Source organism: Maylandia zebra, linkage group LG22 (assembly GCF_041146795.1).
Source record: "Maylandia zebra isolate NMK-2024a linkage group LG22, Mzebra_GT3a, whole genome shotgun sequence".
Taxonomy (NCBI): Eukaryota; Metazoa; Chordata; class Actinopteri; order Cichliformes; family Cichlidae; genus Maylandia; species Maylandia zebra.
In genome coordinates, this window is record NC_135187.1 from 28,926,001 (window position 1) to 28,943,191 (window position 17,191).

The 17,191-nt window shown below is 41.1% G+C and overlaps 1 protein-coding gene across 3 annotated transcripts in view; it reads right to left on the reverse strand.

The window, feature by feature from the left end:
• Positions 1-427: 427 nt before the first annotated feature.
• col9a1c (collagen, type IX, alpha 1c) overlaps positions 428-17,191 on the reverse strand; it is a 30,682-nt gene continuing 13,918 nt past the window's right edge. For all 3 annotated transcript variants that reach the window (XM_004564368.3, XM_004564367.3, XM_004564366.3), the window contains 29 exons: positions 14,783-14,854; positions 14,538-14,582; positions 14,417-14,452; positions 14,291-14,314; positions 14,147-14,200; positions 11,469-11,540; positions 11,069-11,107; positions 10,856-10,912; positions 9,795-9,848; positions 9,571-9,624; positions 9,406-9,459; positions 9,276-9,329; positions 9,118-9,171; positions 8,977-9,030; positions 8,822-8,875; positions 8,205-8,258; positions 7,611-7,655; positions 7,418-7,471; positions 7,234-7,287; positions 7,035-7,088; positions 5,419-5,490; positions 5,304-5,339; positions 5,166-5,210; positions 5,038-5,070; positions 4,583-4,729; positions 4,304-4,358; positions 4,016-4,210; positions 3,467-3,553; positions 428-1,139 (listed from right to left, as the gene is read on the reverse strand). In XM_004564368.3, the coding sequence (XP_004564425.2) occupies positions 937-1,139; positions 3,467-3,553; positions 4,016-4,210; positions 4,304-4,358; positions 4,583-4,729; positions 5,038-5,070; positions 5,166-5,210; positions 5,304-5,339; positions 5,419-5,490; positions 7,035-7,088; positions 7,234-7,287; positions 7,418-7,471; positions 7,611-7,655; positions 8,205-8,258; positions 8,822-8,875; positions 8,977-9,030; positions 9,118-9,171; positions 9,276-9,329; positions 9,406-9,459; positions 9,571-9,624; positions 9,795-9,848; positions 10,856-10,912; positions 11,069-11,107; positions 11,469-11,540; positions 14,147-14,200; positions 14,291-14,314; positions 14,417-14,452; positions 14,538-14,582; positions 14,783-14,854 (1,911 nt within the window). In that variant the 3' untranslated portion in view covers positions 428-936. The remainder of the gene's footprint in view (positions 1,140-3,466; positions 3,554-4,015; positions 4,211-4,303; positions 4,359-4,582; positions 4,730-5,037; positions 5,071-5,165; positions 5,211-5,303; positions 5,340-5,418; positions 5,491-7,034; positions 7,089-7,233; positions 7,288-7,417; positions 7,472-7,610; positions 7,656-8,204; positions 8,259-8,821; positions 8,876-8,976; positions 9,031-9,117; positions 9,172-9,275; positions 9,330-9,405; positions 9,460-9,570; positions 9,625-9,794; positions 9,849-10,855; positions 10,913-11,068; positions 11,108-11,468; positions 11,541-14,146; positions 14,201-14,290; positions 14,315-14,416; positions 14,453-14,537; positions 14,583-14,782; positions 14,855-17,191) is intronic.

The window sequence follows — 17,191 nt, forward strand, 5'->3', positions numbered from 1 at the left end:
CCTGCTCTGTCACTAATGCATGATAATCAATTCCAAGACGGAGACATCCATCATGTTTTATGTCTAAACCTGATTATAGAAATCATGCTGCACTCTTCTCCTATACCAAGCTTCATGAACCTTGAGCATCCATTCACTTACAGTACACATCTATAAACACGATGTCTCCGAGCCACGATAACATCTGTTAGATGAAAGGGTTGTCCTTGGAATGGCTCCTATGCCGACTCCTTCCTAACCGCTTACATAAAAGTCATATTTGATCTGTGAGTGTATTTGTGTTGTGCAGACAGAGGTGAGGATGGTGTTGACTTTCCTTTGTAACCAGGCAACTGTGAAATGCCTTGCTGAATCAACATTATATCCATAATAACCCGGGGACTTTTTGTCTGGACAAAAAAGGCTGTGGAATTTCATGATGGTACACTTTCAAAACACAACACTTTATTGCAGCATTTGAACAAGATCATCGATTTGACAAAATGAGGGGAACAAATGTATGATCCTAAATTAAATAGCAGGTTGAAGATATAATCTCATGTCTGATGTTAGTATCAGGTTTTGTTTTTTTTTTTTGTAAAACCTAGCTTCACTATAAGATTGGCTCATGATCGCTTCAATATGGGTGACATAATAGACTTTAATATTAGCTAAAAGAGCAGAATTGATATTGAATGACTGTGGTGGGTGACTTGTGTGCCCTGGACCTGCCATCAGTCAGAAGTTGCTCCGGGATGAGTAACAGCGGTTTTTGAATGTTGGGTTAGTTAACATCTGTCCAGTAATCTCCAATTGTGCCTCACTTCTGTTTCCCTGTCCGTCTCTTCGTTCCGTGGTTCAGATGGAGACTTCCAAAGATCACCGTGCTTTGACAAGTCCTGAAATGTGGTCACTGGCAGGATGAGATTTGGAGTGTTTCAGTGAGCTTGGGGTGTGTCATGGGTTTTTGTAGCCAATGGATTTCTTCCCACCAACCATATAAAGTGGAGGATGTCTGCCTATACAGGTTGATGGGTCACAAAAGCCAGGAGACCCTGGGAGCCCCCTTGGACCAACAGGTCCAGGGATACCAGGACTACCTGTCTCACCACGGTCTCCGTTTCTACCATCCTTTCCAATGCCGGGGGCGCCGGTTGCACCTGAGGAAACAAAAACATGTTAAGTATTATGTCAACTTAAAGTGAAAAATGGTATTTTGTAAAGAAACCATATCTGCAAAAGTCAGATATAGTGGCTTCTGCACCAGGAACAATACTTTTCATGTCACACATGCTACTCTTTGGCAGTTTATAAAGGCAATAGGTAAATAACCACTGCTATGCAGATGGCATCCAGGTATATTTATCTATGAAAGTAGACGACACAAATGATTTAGTTAAGTTACAGCCATGCCTTAAAGACATAAAGGTGTGGATGATGTGCAGTTTCGATATTTAGATAAAACTATGTTATACCTTCTTCTTTTTTTTAAACTTTTCTTTTGTTACATTTTATAATATTACACACTAATCTCATCACCACATATTACCACATAGAACAGTATAATGTAGAACCTTCCCCTTTCTTAACCCTAACCATCTGTTCATTTAATTCTAGGATTCCAGGAATAAAGTGGTCAATATCTGAATATGAATGACACAACACTAAGACAAGTCAAACTGCGGGTGCACATTAACAACCTACTAAAACAGCCACACACACGTGATCCATATGTGATCCATATCTCACAGAAATCATCCTTCATTCATTTTAAAGTATATTTCACATAACTTCTCTCAGATATCTAGCATGGACGGGGTGAACTGGGATCTTTCCAGTTTAAAAAATAAGATGATGGGCTAACAGGCAAGCAAAAGAAAAAAGAAGCATTATCGACATTTGTTACACCAGGTCGTGTTTTCAGGTTTTACACTAAATCAGCTGATCTGGCTCAGCTGGTATTTGAGACTCACTCGTTCTTTAATGCACACATTAAACAAGTCTCTAGTACGTTGTGTCTTTCACTGGCATAAATGTTGGTACAATTAGAAACATCCTGTCTTAGTATGACCCTAAACAATATACTTTTGCTACTTTGAGAGAGGCTGCCCCTCCCTGGATAAAAATACTAATAAAAAAAAACAGGAAAAGGTATAAGATTGTGTAAACAATTACTTTTAGTGGTGAAGGAACTACTCATCCCATAATCCATTGCAAATCCCAGTTTCCAGAGCAATGTCTTCTAACCTTCTTAAATGGTATCCTTTTCATTGTTGTGTATATATTGAATTATAACAGTGTAATTGTGTGTGTGGTAAAGTATGGCCTAGCTCTCAGTAAGTACAGCGCTCTGTAACTCGCTGTATTAACCGTTCTTGCAGTTTAGTCAACCTGAAATTTTCTGGTTTCCATAGTAACTGCTCCACCAAAAGGAGATGTTGCAGAGATGTCAGTTTTTGGGTAGAGTAGGACTTTTCAATTCAATTTCAATTTCACAAAAGTTGCTTCGAGGTGCTTTATTCTGTAAGGTAAAGACCTTACAATGGAACAACAATCAGAAACGCCCCATCAGCTTCCACTTGGAAAAACTTCCTTTTACAAGAACTAGGCTCAGCTGTTCTTTCCAGTGCCGGGGACGCCAAACTAGTAGGTAAAGGCTGGGATCTTTACATCTGAGGTTGGGCTTTGTAAGTAGTTTAATTATCACCACTTTAAAAGCCGGCGGTACAACCTGTGGCCTGTTAACAGATGAAAACATATTAAAGTTGCTGTACTTAATGGTACATCAGATGAAAGGCTGCGAATAACAGTAATGTTTTCTTTACTGCTTAAAATTTTATTTGTAAAGAAATGAATGAAGTCATTGCTACTTAAAGGAATAGTTAAAAGAATAGTTGGCCCAACAGAGCCCTGACTCTCTGCTGTTGTTACTGTTGTCCTTGATCAGTGATGAATAGCGAGCTATCGAAGCTTTATTGAGGGTCTTTTTTAAATAAAGTAACAAACTATTTTTTCTACGACATTTCACATTGCATTTTTAAAAAACAAGGTTGATGTCAATTAGATTTATGCGTCTACTATCAGTTCAAGTAATACAACAGCTTTGGACGGCTATAAAATAATGGCTAAATATCAAAATCCCTATGAAATCTTTACTTCCAGAGCCCCACAGCGGAGCTCTATAGTGGTCACTACACTGTGGTACTTTCTGTTGGTGATTTGTGGAGCATTTTAAATGGAATGATCTGACAAATAAATTGTCCTGCTGTGAGATAAAGCCTGTATTTGAGCAAGTTGAATGACTTTTATACAGTACAGTATATATATTTATATTTATATGTGAGGGCTATCTCTCTAACGTGCTACAAAAACTGCACTTTTAATGAGAATCAAAAATTAAAGTCAGTTTTTAGCTCAGTTTGACATTTCGAAGACCCCCTGTTTACTGTGACCAGCGCTCTGCTCTAATTACAACAAGAATCCTTACCTGGTGCACCTGGTGCGCCTTGGCTTCCTTTGATTCCCACACCATCCTCTCCCCTGTCTCCCTTGTCTCCCCTCTCCCCGGCATCACCTGCACAGGGACACGCACATTGATGCTGAGATGAAATGGAGAGGCACAGCTATAGGCACGTAATTAGGAAACTTAATGACTCCACTCTGATTCCGCCCTGTTTAGTGCATCATTGATTGTATAATGTTATGCATCAGTGACTCTCTTCCATCCTCAGAGCTCTCTGCATAACGTCTTTCAGCGTTTGCTTTGGCAAAGACAAAGGCATACTGCCAGAGCTGACAGCATTGTTTTCTCTAAAGGCTTCATTTAATTTTTTCCACTACAGCCACTCTAGGATTGGAAGGTCTCCAAGAAAATAGAGAAAAAGCAAAAGGCTATCACAGCCTCGCAGCTTATCTGTCATGGTGTGGGTGAAACGCATACATAATGAACAACCCACTTACAGCTGTAAGTAAAGGATGCTAAAAACCGAGGCTCAGTTTTTACTAAAGGTGAAAACATTTGAAATGCCATACTGACCTTTTTGTCCTGGTGCGCCTGGAAGTCCAAAGTAGCCTGGAGGCCCTTTGGGACCCATTGGGCCTGGAGCTCCTGCTGCTCCTGCAGCTCCAGCTGGTCCAGGGAGTCCAGGAAGACCTGCAGGTCCAGGAGTACCAGGGGCACCAATGGCTGCTGGCTTTTTTGAGAGTTCTTTCATAAATTCAGCTAATTGCTCTAAATGAATTACAACAAATAGGTTTTAATATTTAACTGCTCAACCCTTCATTGGGTTCAATGTGAGGTTTTATTAAGGTGAACAAACGGCACCTTCAACAACAGCTGAACACATTTCCCGAAGCTTCTCGTCACTCACTTCTGGCCCCTGTGAAATCACGAATACTATTACTGCAAAGTTACTGCAAAGGGTTGATGCAGCCAACAGTTGCATTTGCACTGTTTCTGTCAGTTTCATTCGTTAGAAATAATTGCTGAGATTATTCCAAACCATACTGGTGGATCAGGTGCTGCCATCTCTAGAACCACTAGCATGTCTGCTATGTGGTTTAAGTGTATGCATTTCATATACTGGTTAAATGTGTCACTTACAGGTAGACCTCTCGGGCCTGGTGCTCCGGGAAGGCCCGACTCTCCTTCCAGCCCTCGAGCTCCCATTGGACCCGTCAAACCCTCGTGTCCTGGCTGGCCTGGTCTGCCATCGGCTCCTGTAACTCCTCTTTGGCCCTTCTCCCCACGCTAATGGTGAAAACGAATCATTATGAACCAAGGCTGTATGTGTCAGCAGTAGGATACTGCCCCTATCAGCTAAGATAGCTTGTGTGCCAGAACAATACACAACTCAGTGTTCGAATAGCTTCAATAACATTCTGTAAGCTTTTTATACCATATGCTAAGGTGGGAATTGATTGTAGTACCTATTCAAATGCTCTAAATTGTTTGTTTGTATATACAATCCAAGCTTGCAATGTTAGAAGTCATGAAACACTTTCCATGTAAAAAGCTCCTTAGGCAAGCTTTTATAGCAGACAACTGTTTATACATACCTCTCCTTTGATTCCATGAACACCAGGAGGGCCCTGAGACACACACATAAAGATAAATCAACATCTCTCAAATCCAGCGACAGAAAATACATTTTTGTTGCATTTAATTAAGCATATGAGTCAAATACCTGGTCTCCCTTTATCCCAGGATCTCCTTGCATTCCTCTGTCCCCCTGTTTTACAACAGATTGAGCAAAAAAGTCAAATTACTGGACGAACCGTTAAGGTTCATTTGCAGATAAACTGGAAATTACAATATTACTCACCTGACTTCCTTTCGGTCCTACTGGTCCAACAGGTCCCTAAACAACACATTATGTTCTTCACTAAACTCTTATTATAAGATTTCTATGCTTTGGTAAAGAATGAAATTTGTCTCACCAGATCACCTTTGTGCCCTGTATGGCCCTTCAGTCCTTTGGCGCCGGGGTTACCTTTAGCTCCTTTCTCACCCTGAAAATACAACAAACATATTTATGTCTGTGTGTTCAGAGCAACAGGGTTGAGACAGCTGAAGTAGCTTTGTTTTACCACCCCTAACACCTGCTCTGATTCACCTTTTTACATGATGTCATTTGTGAATTTTGCAGAAACTAACTCTTCATCATTAGCTGTTACAGACACATCTCCATTTAGGCTGCAGATAAAAATACTCTGCAGTAGAACAAAGAAGAAAGAAAACCATAAATCAACATCTGAACATTACCTGATGCTGCTGAAGTGAAACAGAGCAAAGTTACAGAGGTTTTATTAAAGACACAGCTGAGCATTTTGCAATTTTGCATAATTTAAAAAAGTAAAAAAAAAAAAAACAGTGGCAGACAGCTCTGTACACAACGGTAGACTGGTGGGTAATAAGCAAGTGAATAATGCAGAAAACAGAGAGAGAGAGACGGAGAGCTCTGCATGAAGTGTGATTTTTATCGTGGTGGAAGCAAAACAGCAAAAGTAAGAGGGAATTCATGACGATGTTTATGTGAAGCGAAACGTGAAGCTAGTTTGGATCTTCTTCTGCTGCTGGTTCAGTCAATGTTGTTTGGAGAGAGATCAAACCTGCAGCTTCAGAATCGAGCGCAAAAAAGACAAACACAAAGAGCGGAGCCGCCGACGCATCAGAATCAGTGAGCTGTCGGCTTTCAGTCCCGACAGCATGTCCATGGTGAGAAAGCAGACGTCTCACTGATTCTGATGCGCCGGGTCCGCGCTTTGTTGTGTTTACGTCTTTGTGCAGAATCCGTGTACTGCTGTCATTTATTGTTTAAAGTTTTTGTTGGTTGTCGAAATTTTTGGAGGTTTAACCTGAGATTCTGGCGTTTCGGGCAAAATGAATTTATATTTAAAAATTGATTCAGGATTTTAATGAATCGATATCACGTTATCCAAGCTAGAATTGATTGCAATCGATAAATCGATAATCAAAACCCACCCCTAACGTTAATAGACCTCTCTGCACTGAATCATACTTGTTATTAATCTCAGTCTCTCTTCCACAGCATGTCAGCTTCCTTTTATCCTGTCTTCCTTGGCCCTGTCTGCAGGTGGTTCATGCTTGCTCTGTATGTATTATTGTAGGGTTTCCCTTACAATATAAAGCACCTTGGGGCGACTGTTGTTGTGATTTGGCGCTGTATAAATTGAATTGAATTGAACTTCCAGAGACGTCATCAAAGTTTCTGTTCCTCTGTAAAGCTGTAAAGGCGTGCCTGGGACAATAAGACAAAAAGACTCGCTTCTGGAACATAGAATTGAACGATGAGACAACACTGATGTCATCAGGCCAATCAAGCAGCTAAAACGGGTTTACTCCGCCTTAGTGATAGAGAGAGGAGCTCACACACATCGATGGAGTTCAGAGTAGAGCTACTGCGCCTTCACTTTGGTTGAAGCCAGCTAAAGTGGTTTAGACAAATAGTCAGGATGGCTCCTGTGTGTTTCTCTTTGAATGTTTTCTGGGAATGCCCAGCTGGGAGCAGATGGATGGATGGACAGGATCTCACCTGGATTCCTGGTGGACCTGCAGGCCCAACTGGTCCTTGTTTTCCTGTTTGACCCTGTACATCAAGAAGCAGTAAAACCTCAACTTCAGTTTGCACATGAATGTGCTGGTACTAACGTACCTGAAAAGTCTAAAAGTGTGACTTGTTTTTAATTTAAATATAAAAATTATGAAGCAATGGGGAGAAAATGTCAACTTACAGTTGCTCCTTTATCTCCAGGTTTTCCGTCTGCTCCATCTTTTCCAGGCCCACCCTATATGGGAAAAATATCCAAATGAATTTGAATGAGTGTGAATATCACTTGCAGAACCAAGATAACTGATGAAAAATATCTGTAAAATTAGAGGCTCATGGATAGAGTTCTGTGGGTAGCGTAATCTCACAGTTTTTCCAGGAAGTCCAGCTGGTCCGACAGGTCCCTCTGCACCAGTGCTGCCCTAAATCCACAGCAGGAATTGCACTGAATAAGTCAGCTCAAACCTCAAAGAGAGTGTTCTACTGAAGCTGTCAGCTGCAATAACATTAGGGATGTGCTATAAAGACATGCCTCATTAAATGGATGATTATTCCAATTACCTTTTCACCAGGGGTTCCAGCTACTCCCGACTTCCCTGGCAGACCCTAGGAACAAAAACATGTCATGAAAACAAACTGAAAATGTTTGTGTCATTGCCTCACGTCTGTTTCTGTGAGAAGCAATAGATAACATTAACAGGAAATGGGATCAGGGAATTAGCATAGCAGTGAAGTAGCATAAAACGTTGCTTAACATTAACAGGAAATCAATTTGTAACACTTATAACTGTTTGAGAAACAATAGTAATAAAAATCTTTAGGTAAAAGCACACTGGAAATAAGTCACACAGCCTATAGTAAAAACACTGTCCTTTTATCTACTGTGCTGTTTGTGAATTCACATTTACCATTCAAGTCACATCTCACAGCCTTACAGGCAACAGTAGGTGTGCCCTTGCCCTTCCTGCAGGTTGTTTGACTTTAATGTTTTATTTAGCTGACCAGCTTTGTTGCTTCAGAGAGAAGCTCGTCCTCCTTTAATTTACCAGCGTCACTAGCTTCCCAATGAAACGCTAACACCTGGAAATCGTAACCACAGAGGATATAATTCAATTACAGGTTTAACAGAATGTACAAAAATTAAGTTTGACTTACTGGAATACCCACAATCCCCCTGACACCAACAGCTCCAGGAGTGCCGGGCTCTCCCTGTTGAGGAGATGCAAAGTGTGCACAGATTGTTGTATGCGGTATACAAGTTTACTTTTGTTTAATGTGTGTTCAACGATTTTTCCAAAGAAACCAACATGGCGCCAGCCAAAAGTCCAATGGACGCCATACTACACCCATGATGCATTCAGCAGAATAATTTGGTAAATTTTGGGGGGGGACACCATATGTTGTAGACCAGCGGTCCCCACTTCATTCACAAATTCATGGTTTTTAGGGTTTTTAATCGTTATTTTTTTGTCAGACATTTCAAGCCTGATAAAAACAAACATTAATAGCAATGTGCAATAATAATATTTGATGTGTTTCCTTCTTTCTTAATTAATTAACTGAATACTTGTATACTCTTAGATTTTTGGTTGAGTCAGCCTTTCTTGGCCACGTGTCACCATTAGCTTGTAGATTTGATGTATTTCTGTCTTGTATATTTTACAAACAGGCCCATCCAATTCAATCTTTCCATGTCTCCCAGACAATTATTGAGTTTTAGTTTAGTATGATGCACTTTTATTAGTAAAAAGATCACAGGGGATAACGGTTACCTTGGCGCCATCAACTCCAGGACTTCCATCTAAGCCATTATTTCCAGGCCCTCCCTGAAAAACACTATATATTAAGCAATGCTGTGCTAAAAATAAATGTCTCACCATTCATCCATTTTCTTCCACTTCTACTTTATATCTTCCAGCTTACTTACAGTATCTCCTTTTTCCCCTGGAGGACCCTGTGATCCCTGAGCTCCCATGGCTCCCTAAACAAGATCAAATCACATTTTTTTAAATGCTTTTCGAATTATGATTTGTTATATAAATCATCTTAGGTAGAGAGCAGGACTCACATCTTCGCCTTTAGGCCCCGGCAAACCCGGACGTCCACGCATTCCCTCCACACCCTGAGAGAAAGTTAGTTACAGGTTAAAGTACATCCCTTTTTCGCTCTTAGAGCAAATGCCAGAAGATCAGAGGCCGTGGAGCTGATCAAACTAAGACTGCTTACAGGAGCTCCAGGAGGACCAGTGGGTCCTGGGACACCGTTGAAGCCAGGTGGGCCCTGAGAATGGAGAAGAGTTAGCTTTCATTTACATGTACAAAGGTCCAAATGTCTGTGTCATCTCTGTTAAACGTACTCTGTCTCCCTTCTCTCCTGCGGTTCCAGGGACTCCGATGGGTCCTCTTTGTCCCTATAAGGACAAAAGAGATTTTATTTTGTAGATATTTATCACTTTATATCTTTAGGGAGACATAATTTCATTAATATTAATACAGTGTAACCAAGGGAGAAGCTTCCCTACATCATCTCCCATGTGACCTGGTGGTCCTTGAGGACCCTGCTTTCCTGATTCCCCCTGTGGAAAACCGCAAGTGTAAACACATTAACATCACATTTTGTGAAGGTGGATTGTAGCATGTGTACAAATGGTTCTTGGTATCCTGTTGGTAGAGAAACATAGCTCATTGCTACAAGGTAACTACTGTATGTACTGTATGCTCTGTCTGGTTTTCACTCTGCTTGTACCTTCTCTCCAGGAACGCCGTCCTTTCCAGGCACACCATCCAGACCTTTGTGTCCCTAAAGGTAACAATCACATCATTAATCTATCTATCTATCTATCTATCTATCTATCTATCTATCTATCTATCTATCTATCTATCTATCTATCTATCTATCTATCTATCTATCTATCTATCTATCTATCTATCTATCTATCTATCTATCTATTTTTACAGCACGGTACAAAAGCTGTTGTGGGTTCTACAGAATGTTTCCAGATTATTTTCTGAATCATACGCAGCTGATCGCTGTCTGCAAAGCCACACCTTCACTAAAACAAATCACTGAACAGGAGTCCTTATTTTTGCTGTTGGTACCTTTTGGAGCAGTTTCAGTGCAATTATTTGACAAATAAAATGGTTTAAATAAAATCGTCTGCTTATCCATTAACTCTATGCTTCAACTTTGTTGTGTGGATTTCCATTATGTTATTAACGTGGCATGCAGCCCTAATTATAGCTATGTATATCTGTGCTTCGTTTGGTAAACACGGTTGATAATGTTAGCTGACAAATTAGCACGCCACTCGCTTATCAAAATATGGTGACATATGGCTCAGAAAAAATAACATTTGGCTAATGTCATGCTAAGATCAAAAAATCAGTGGGTGCTGGCACAATAGTGACATCCAGAGATCTGAATCCATCTTTTATATACAGTCTCTTTGAGTTACATGTGAGAAAGGACAACTCTGGATAATGTCCTGACCTGATCGTCAGAGTCTGAGTTTCTACAGTTCATTCTTGCTGACTTGCTGACACTTATCGATGCATTGATGTTAGTCATTCCATATTTATTGAGGATGATGAGATGTTGAGCTTCACAGCCTATTAAGTAAACTTTAAGTCTAAAGCTACGCCTTGCAGAATGATATTAGATGGAATAGAAATGAAGATTTTTTGCAGTCCCATGATAACCTAAACATTTAAAAAACCTCTCCCAGTCTGACAAGAATACTAATTTAAATGTCTGGTTTGGCTTTTAATTAGCTGAATCACTGAACATCCTTCATTAACATTCCTCACCTTCATCCCTGGTAGCCCAGGCAGCCCCTGGGGTCCAGCAGGGCAGGCAGCAGGACACTATAAACATACACAGCCAGTCAGATACTCAACAAGCGTGGCTGTTACCAGCCTCTTTTTAACATGACTCATTCTGGTCACAAATTCACTGTCACCACTCCAATTGCCATGCATCCAGGAAAAATTTGGCAGCATATAAGACAGAAAAACACTCACAGCTTCCCCACTTCCCTCATTGCTGGCACCGGGCGGTCCCTAAAACACAGCAGAGTGAGATCTAAAACAGCCACAGGGGGTTAGACGTTCACAGAAATCTATGTTCCAGATTTGAATGTGTGAAAAGAGACGGCTGCATGCGGGACCATCACATGCTCGTGATTTCATACAGAGATCTGAGCTCAGGACGAGATTTGTCCGCAAGGAAAGGGCTAGTTACAATGTGTGCTGTTAGCATCGCTAAGAACTAAGACTGGAAGTACCAGTGATCGAACCACCAACCTTGATTGGTAGACAACCCCATGTGCGCTGTTGTACCATGTATGTATATAACGTAGGAAATGTATGAAATAATAAAGTCTCACATGATAATAAAACCAGTGTTGAATCAGGTTCTTACCACACGCCCTGGTGGGCCAGGAGGGCCAGGAGGCCCTGGAACCCCAGGTCCTCCTCTAGGCCCAGGTGGACCCTGCAATAACACATTTAATCAAATCAAATCAAATCAATTTATTTATATAGCACTAAAAACCACAAAGTGCTTCACAGTAATATAAAACAGAAATACATAAAATACATTAATAATAAAACACACAGCACAAATCTAATTAAAAGCCAATCTAAATAAATGAGTCTTAAGCTGCTTTTTAAAAGAATAAATACAATCAAGGCAACGTAATGATGGAGCATTCCACAACCTGGGGGCCACCGCTCTAAAAGATCTATCACCTCTGGTTTTAAAATATGTTCGAGGGACTACCAACAGCCTTTGATTAGATGATCTCAGGCTTCGAGAGGGAGCGCGGGGTTCTAAAAGATCAGAAATGTAAGCAGGGGCATCACAATTCAAAGCTTTAAAAGTCAGTACCAAGATTTTAAAATGAATTCTGAAATGTACTGGAAGCCAGTGTAATGAATGTAAAGCTGGTGTAATGTGCTCTCTTTTTCGTGTCTTAGTTAAAAGCCTTGCAGCAGCATTCTGGACTAACTGGAGACAGTCAAGATTCCTTTTGCTCAAACAAAGAAAAAGACTGTTACAATAATCTAAGCGAGCCAACCATCTAACCATTTCTAACTCAGATTTAGACAGCAAAGTTCGCAGTTTGGAGATGTTTCTTAGCTGAAAAAGGCAATTCCTAATTAACTGGCGAGAGTTTTGTTCTAGGGACATGGCAGAATCAAAGATCACACCAAGGTACCTGAGGCTCAGGTGAACAGATGAGCCAAGAGAACCAAGATGCTGTTTGATTAGAGATATCTGGTTGTCGGGGGCAATAATTAATGTTTCTGACTTCTCAGAGTTCTACTGTAAGTAGTTGTCACCAAGCCACTGTTCAATGGAAGCTAAACATTTAATTAAAGAGGACAGTTTATGGACTTCCATCAGCTTAAAAGAACAATAGAGCTGAATATCATCAGCATAGAAGTGATAAGACACCTCAGGGAACTGCCTTACTAGAGTCCTAGAGTCCTAGAGGTAACATGTACAAAAGAAAAAGAATAGGACCCAGAACTGAACCCTGCGGTACCCCACATGTCAGATCTTTAGAATGTGACATAAACCGATTCGCAAAAACACTAAAAGATCTGTTGGAGAGGTGTGACTGAAACCACTTCAAAGCCAGACCGGACACACCGACTACGTCCCGGATCCTGTTAATCAGAATGGTATGGTCAATGGTGTCAAAGGCAGATGTCAAGTCCACCAAAACCATGACTGAGGATGCTCCGGAGTCAGCTGACATCATAATGTCACTAGAGACTTTAAGTAATGCGGTTTCTGTTGAGTGACTTTTACGGAAACCCGACTGAAATTTGTCATAAATTTCATGTTTTTCTAAAAAAGTGGTAAGTTGATCTGCAACTACTTTTTCCAGAATTTTCGATAATAATGGAAGCTTAGAGATAGGCCTATACTTCTTAAGCTGAGTAGGTCCTCTCTGATGTAGTGGCTGTTTTGGAACTGATAAGATGTCTTTTAAAAGTACTAAAAGGTTTTCAGTTAGTTCTTTATTCTTTTGATTTTTATTCTGGGTTTGTTTGTTTGCCTTTAAAAAGTAGTATTCTCTTTTTCTTGGTGTTATGTATTATTACATTTCCTGTTTGTATTTTTCTTGCTATTTGAAGTCATTCTTTGAGGTTATCTTTGGTTTTGGCTTCTGTGTTCCTTAGTTAACCCGTATTTGCTTTCCTGGTTATTGTGCCCTTGTGTTAAAGTCTCGTTTACATCCTTTTTTTGTGGGTTCTTTATGGTTGATTTTCAAGTCTGGTTATTTGAGTCTACTATTCTTAGTTTGGTCACTCTCACATTATCTTTTAGCTTGTTCCCTTTGTGTTTTTATTCACTTCCTCCTTCTGTCTCATCTTTGTCTTTCTACGCACACCTGTGTGCTCTTTCTATCCTACCACTGTGTCGAGGTAATCCTATCCCCCCTGCTGATTCGTGTTGCACTTCCTGTTTTATTTTGGCAAGGGGCGTTCTCTGAGTTTTGTGCTGCTTTTAACTTCCACCCATCTTATTATGTCTCTAGCTGTGTGTCCCATCTGTTACCTGTTATTATTGCCTCAGTCTCCGCTTGTTCATTGTTGTGTCATCCCTCATAGCTGCGTGACACCCTAACATTCATCCTGCTCTGAGTTTCCTTGATAATACGTGCTTCCTGTTCATTTCTATCTTTTTGGATTCCCTTGCTTGGTTCCTTGTGTGTTCCTGGAATTTTGCACTTATGAGCATTACCTGTTTACTCCTGCATCTTGTGTTTGGGTCCACAATAAACAGCTCGCACAGCCAACTTATGGCAATATGAAGTTGAGACATTGCTGGAGCAGTAATGTCTCAAAATCATTTTACCTCCTACCTCCACAAAAACACATTTTCATACATGGCTGCCCCAAACAGCGTGGCATTGATGCACAAGCTTCAACAGTGTAGCTCCTGTCATAATTCTCACCAACATCATTGTTGCAATAAAGTACAACTATGGGTTGCAATAACATGCTTCCACAAGCAAGCTGTGGGAGCTCTTTTTATGGGACTTGACTTTATGTTGTACACCTATTCCACAAAAACATTCTGACCTCTGGTCCAATGTTCCCCTCATCTCCTGGGGTTCCTGGTTTTCCAGGAGGTCCCTGCCAGACATGAATAGAAACCAGATAATTCACCAGTAAGGCCATGTACATGTGAGAAACAAAACATCAACATCGGTAGCAAACACATACAGGAGGTCCTTCTCTTGCTGGACCCTGGAAAGGAGACACAGAAGAAGGAGCATTTATCACATCGTCGTCATTTAGTGTCATTTCCATATGCATATGTTGCTTTAAATGAGAATTCTTTCCACTTACAGCAGGACCTGGAGGTCCAGGAAAGCCAGGAAGTCCCTGTGATGAAAAGCAGAGAAAATCAGTACATTGTCAATTATTTCCTGTAAATCATTGATTTGAATGAAAGTAAATGTTGACTCACTCTCTCTCCTACAGGCCCTCTGGGACCCATTGGACCAGCTGAACCCTGCAGATAGTCAACATACAGTCAAATTAATGTGGCATCCTTACACACTACAACACAGAATGTTTGTAACAATTTTTAGCGAGCACATTTTTATCCTTAGCTTGAAACATATACATATATTTACACACACACGCACACACACACACAAACAGGCAGCACTGGCAGGTATTAAAAAATGTGTGTCAGGTGCTGTTTCCTACAGCAGGTCCTGGAAGACCAGGCAGGCCTCTCTGTCCAGGAAGACCGATCTCCCCCTGCTCTCCTTTGCTGCCCTAGGAAACAGACACAACAAGAATAAAACTGTTTTATCTTCTTCCTGCATCTTCCTGCCCCGTTGCTTAGATACACAGAGGCAGAGCCAGTCAACATTTAATCAATGAAAGGTGGGCCGCACTCGACGATCAACCGCAAGATGAGCTTGTGTAAGGCTATGTCGAAAACAAAGGAGGCGTGACTGTGAATGACAAAGGCACTGCTTAACATGAGGCCTTTATCTGAACCAGGCTTGTGTCTGCTACTTAGCATGCCTTTATTCCTAAATTTCTCTTTTAGCATAAATGCTAATATTTTAGTAGAAAGCCTACTCTTCTTGGGAAACTTAATTGTTGTACACTTTTATTACAAAGTCACGAAGACATCTCAGTTATTATTGAATGAAAGAAAACAGGGCATCATAGTCAAGATTTCACTGCTATATTAAGTAGTTTATAGCAGCACATTAAGTGGCATTCACATCATATGAGAACTCCCACCCACGCTACCTACTGAGCACTCCCCCTTTTTTTTATTTTTGCCATTCGTTTAATGGAGGAAATTGATTTATTTGTGACAAAGCTACTTGTGATCAAATTAAACTGGTAGAAGAAAGATAAGTATACTGCAACACTAAGACTTCAATTTTATTCATATAACCCCAAATCACAACAGTAGCTGCCTCAAGGCGCTTCCTAGTGTCAGGTAAAGACCCTGCAATAATACAAAGAAAACCCCAAAAAGCAAATGACCCCCTGGGGGTGTCCAAATTCATAGACTGCATCCTCCTGAGGACCTGGCCTTCACGGTCTACGTGGGCCGGATCCTCCGAAGGTCGGGTAGGCTGGAAGTGAGCGGCTGCAAAATTGGACGGTCTAGCCTTTTGCGTCAGCAGCTGTCTCCCTCCTGCATCTTTCTATCTAAAATATAACAGGACACTGGCGTAAATTCTCGATCATTTCACACTTCTGTTTAATCAGTTTTCTGTTTGACATTTATTCAGCTGTGTTAAAACTATAACTTTAATCTCAGCCAAACCGATTTACTCACAAACAAATAAAACACTGAAAAAAGCCAAACAATAACATTTATAAGTTATCTAAGTGACTTATATATCATGTTTAACCTGAGTAGCAAAAGACCGCGGGAGTTTGAAAACGATGTGCCGGGAGTTTGGTGTTCTCGCCCCAGCTAGCTATCGAGCTGGTGGGTAACAGACGTCTCTGAAAACATCGGAGCACTTTTGCAAATATGTGATGTCTTGATAAACCAAGCAGATATTTGAAGTTTACACAGCTACATTCTCGCCTAAAAATATCTCAGACTCAGAAAGAGTAATAAGAGTAATATTAAAACTAAGTAGCTGATGCCATTGTTGGAAACTGGAATTGGCTGGGGCGCACTATGAATTCTGGGATATGGTGGAAGACGAAGGATACACCCGACCCATCCTTCAAATTTGGGGAAAAGGAGGACGCATTTGTCAGCTGCATTTGGACGAGTCTTCGAATTTGGACAGCCTTTGTCGCGTCGCTGTGACGTAATCGGTCTATAAATGCAGCGCCAGGAGGATGCAGCTCATGAATTTGGACACCCCTCCCCCTATGAGAACACGCTTGGCGACAGTGGGAATAAAAAAACTCTTAACAGGAAAAAACGTCTGTGAGAGGCAGCCATATGACGCAGCCTGTCATGGCCTGGGCCTAGGGACCCAGGCCTCATGTATTTCTGTATTTATGTCTATTTTTCCGTATGTAGTGTTTTGGTTGTTGTGTATCCTTTTTCCTCCGTCTCCCTGTGTGTGTTTATGTTCATTCATATTCCTGGATGTTTTGGGTTGCTGAGGGATTGCGACCCGGAAGTGTTCCCACGCTGGAAGCTGCCACACCTGCCGCTTCTCAGCCATTACCAACTGCAGCTGATGGCCTCGTTAAGAGCGCCCTATTTAAGAGTGTGGCTGAGCTCCAGTCAGCGCTGATCCTGGAGTCAAAACTCGTTTAATCCTGCTAACCTGAGTGCGTTTGTGTGTTACCGGGAATCGGAGAGCAGAGTACTTTTGGAGTCACGGTGTTGGGAACAGGAGTTTTTAGAGTTGCTACTTTTCACCTTTCATGGACATCTGCACTATGTTGGATTCAGGGAGAATCGCCACAGGGCCACAGTGCTGGGATTTGTATATAGCCATGTTGTTTTTCCACTCACTGTAAATAAATCCACTGTTCATTATAAGAGTCCTGTATTTTGGGTCCTCCTTTTCACTGCTACTCCACAGTCTGCCACCGCATTCTGTGACACTAACCTATTTAACCTCTTACTATCCAACAGATCTCTAGCATTTGGGTTTTGCTGTGTTTAGC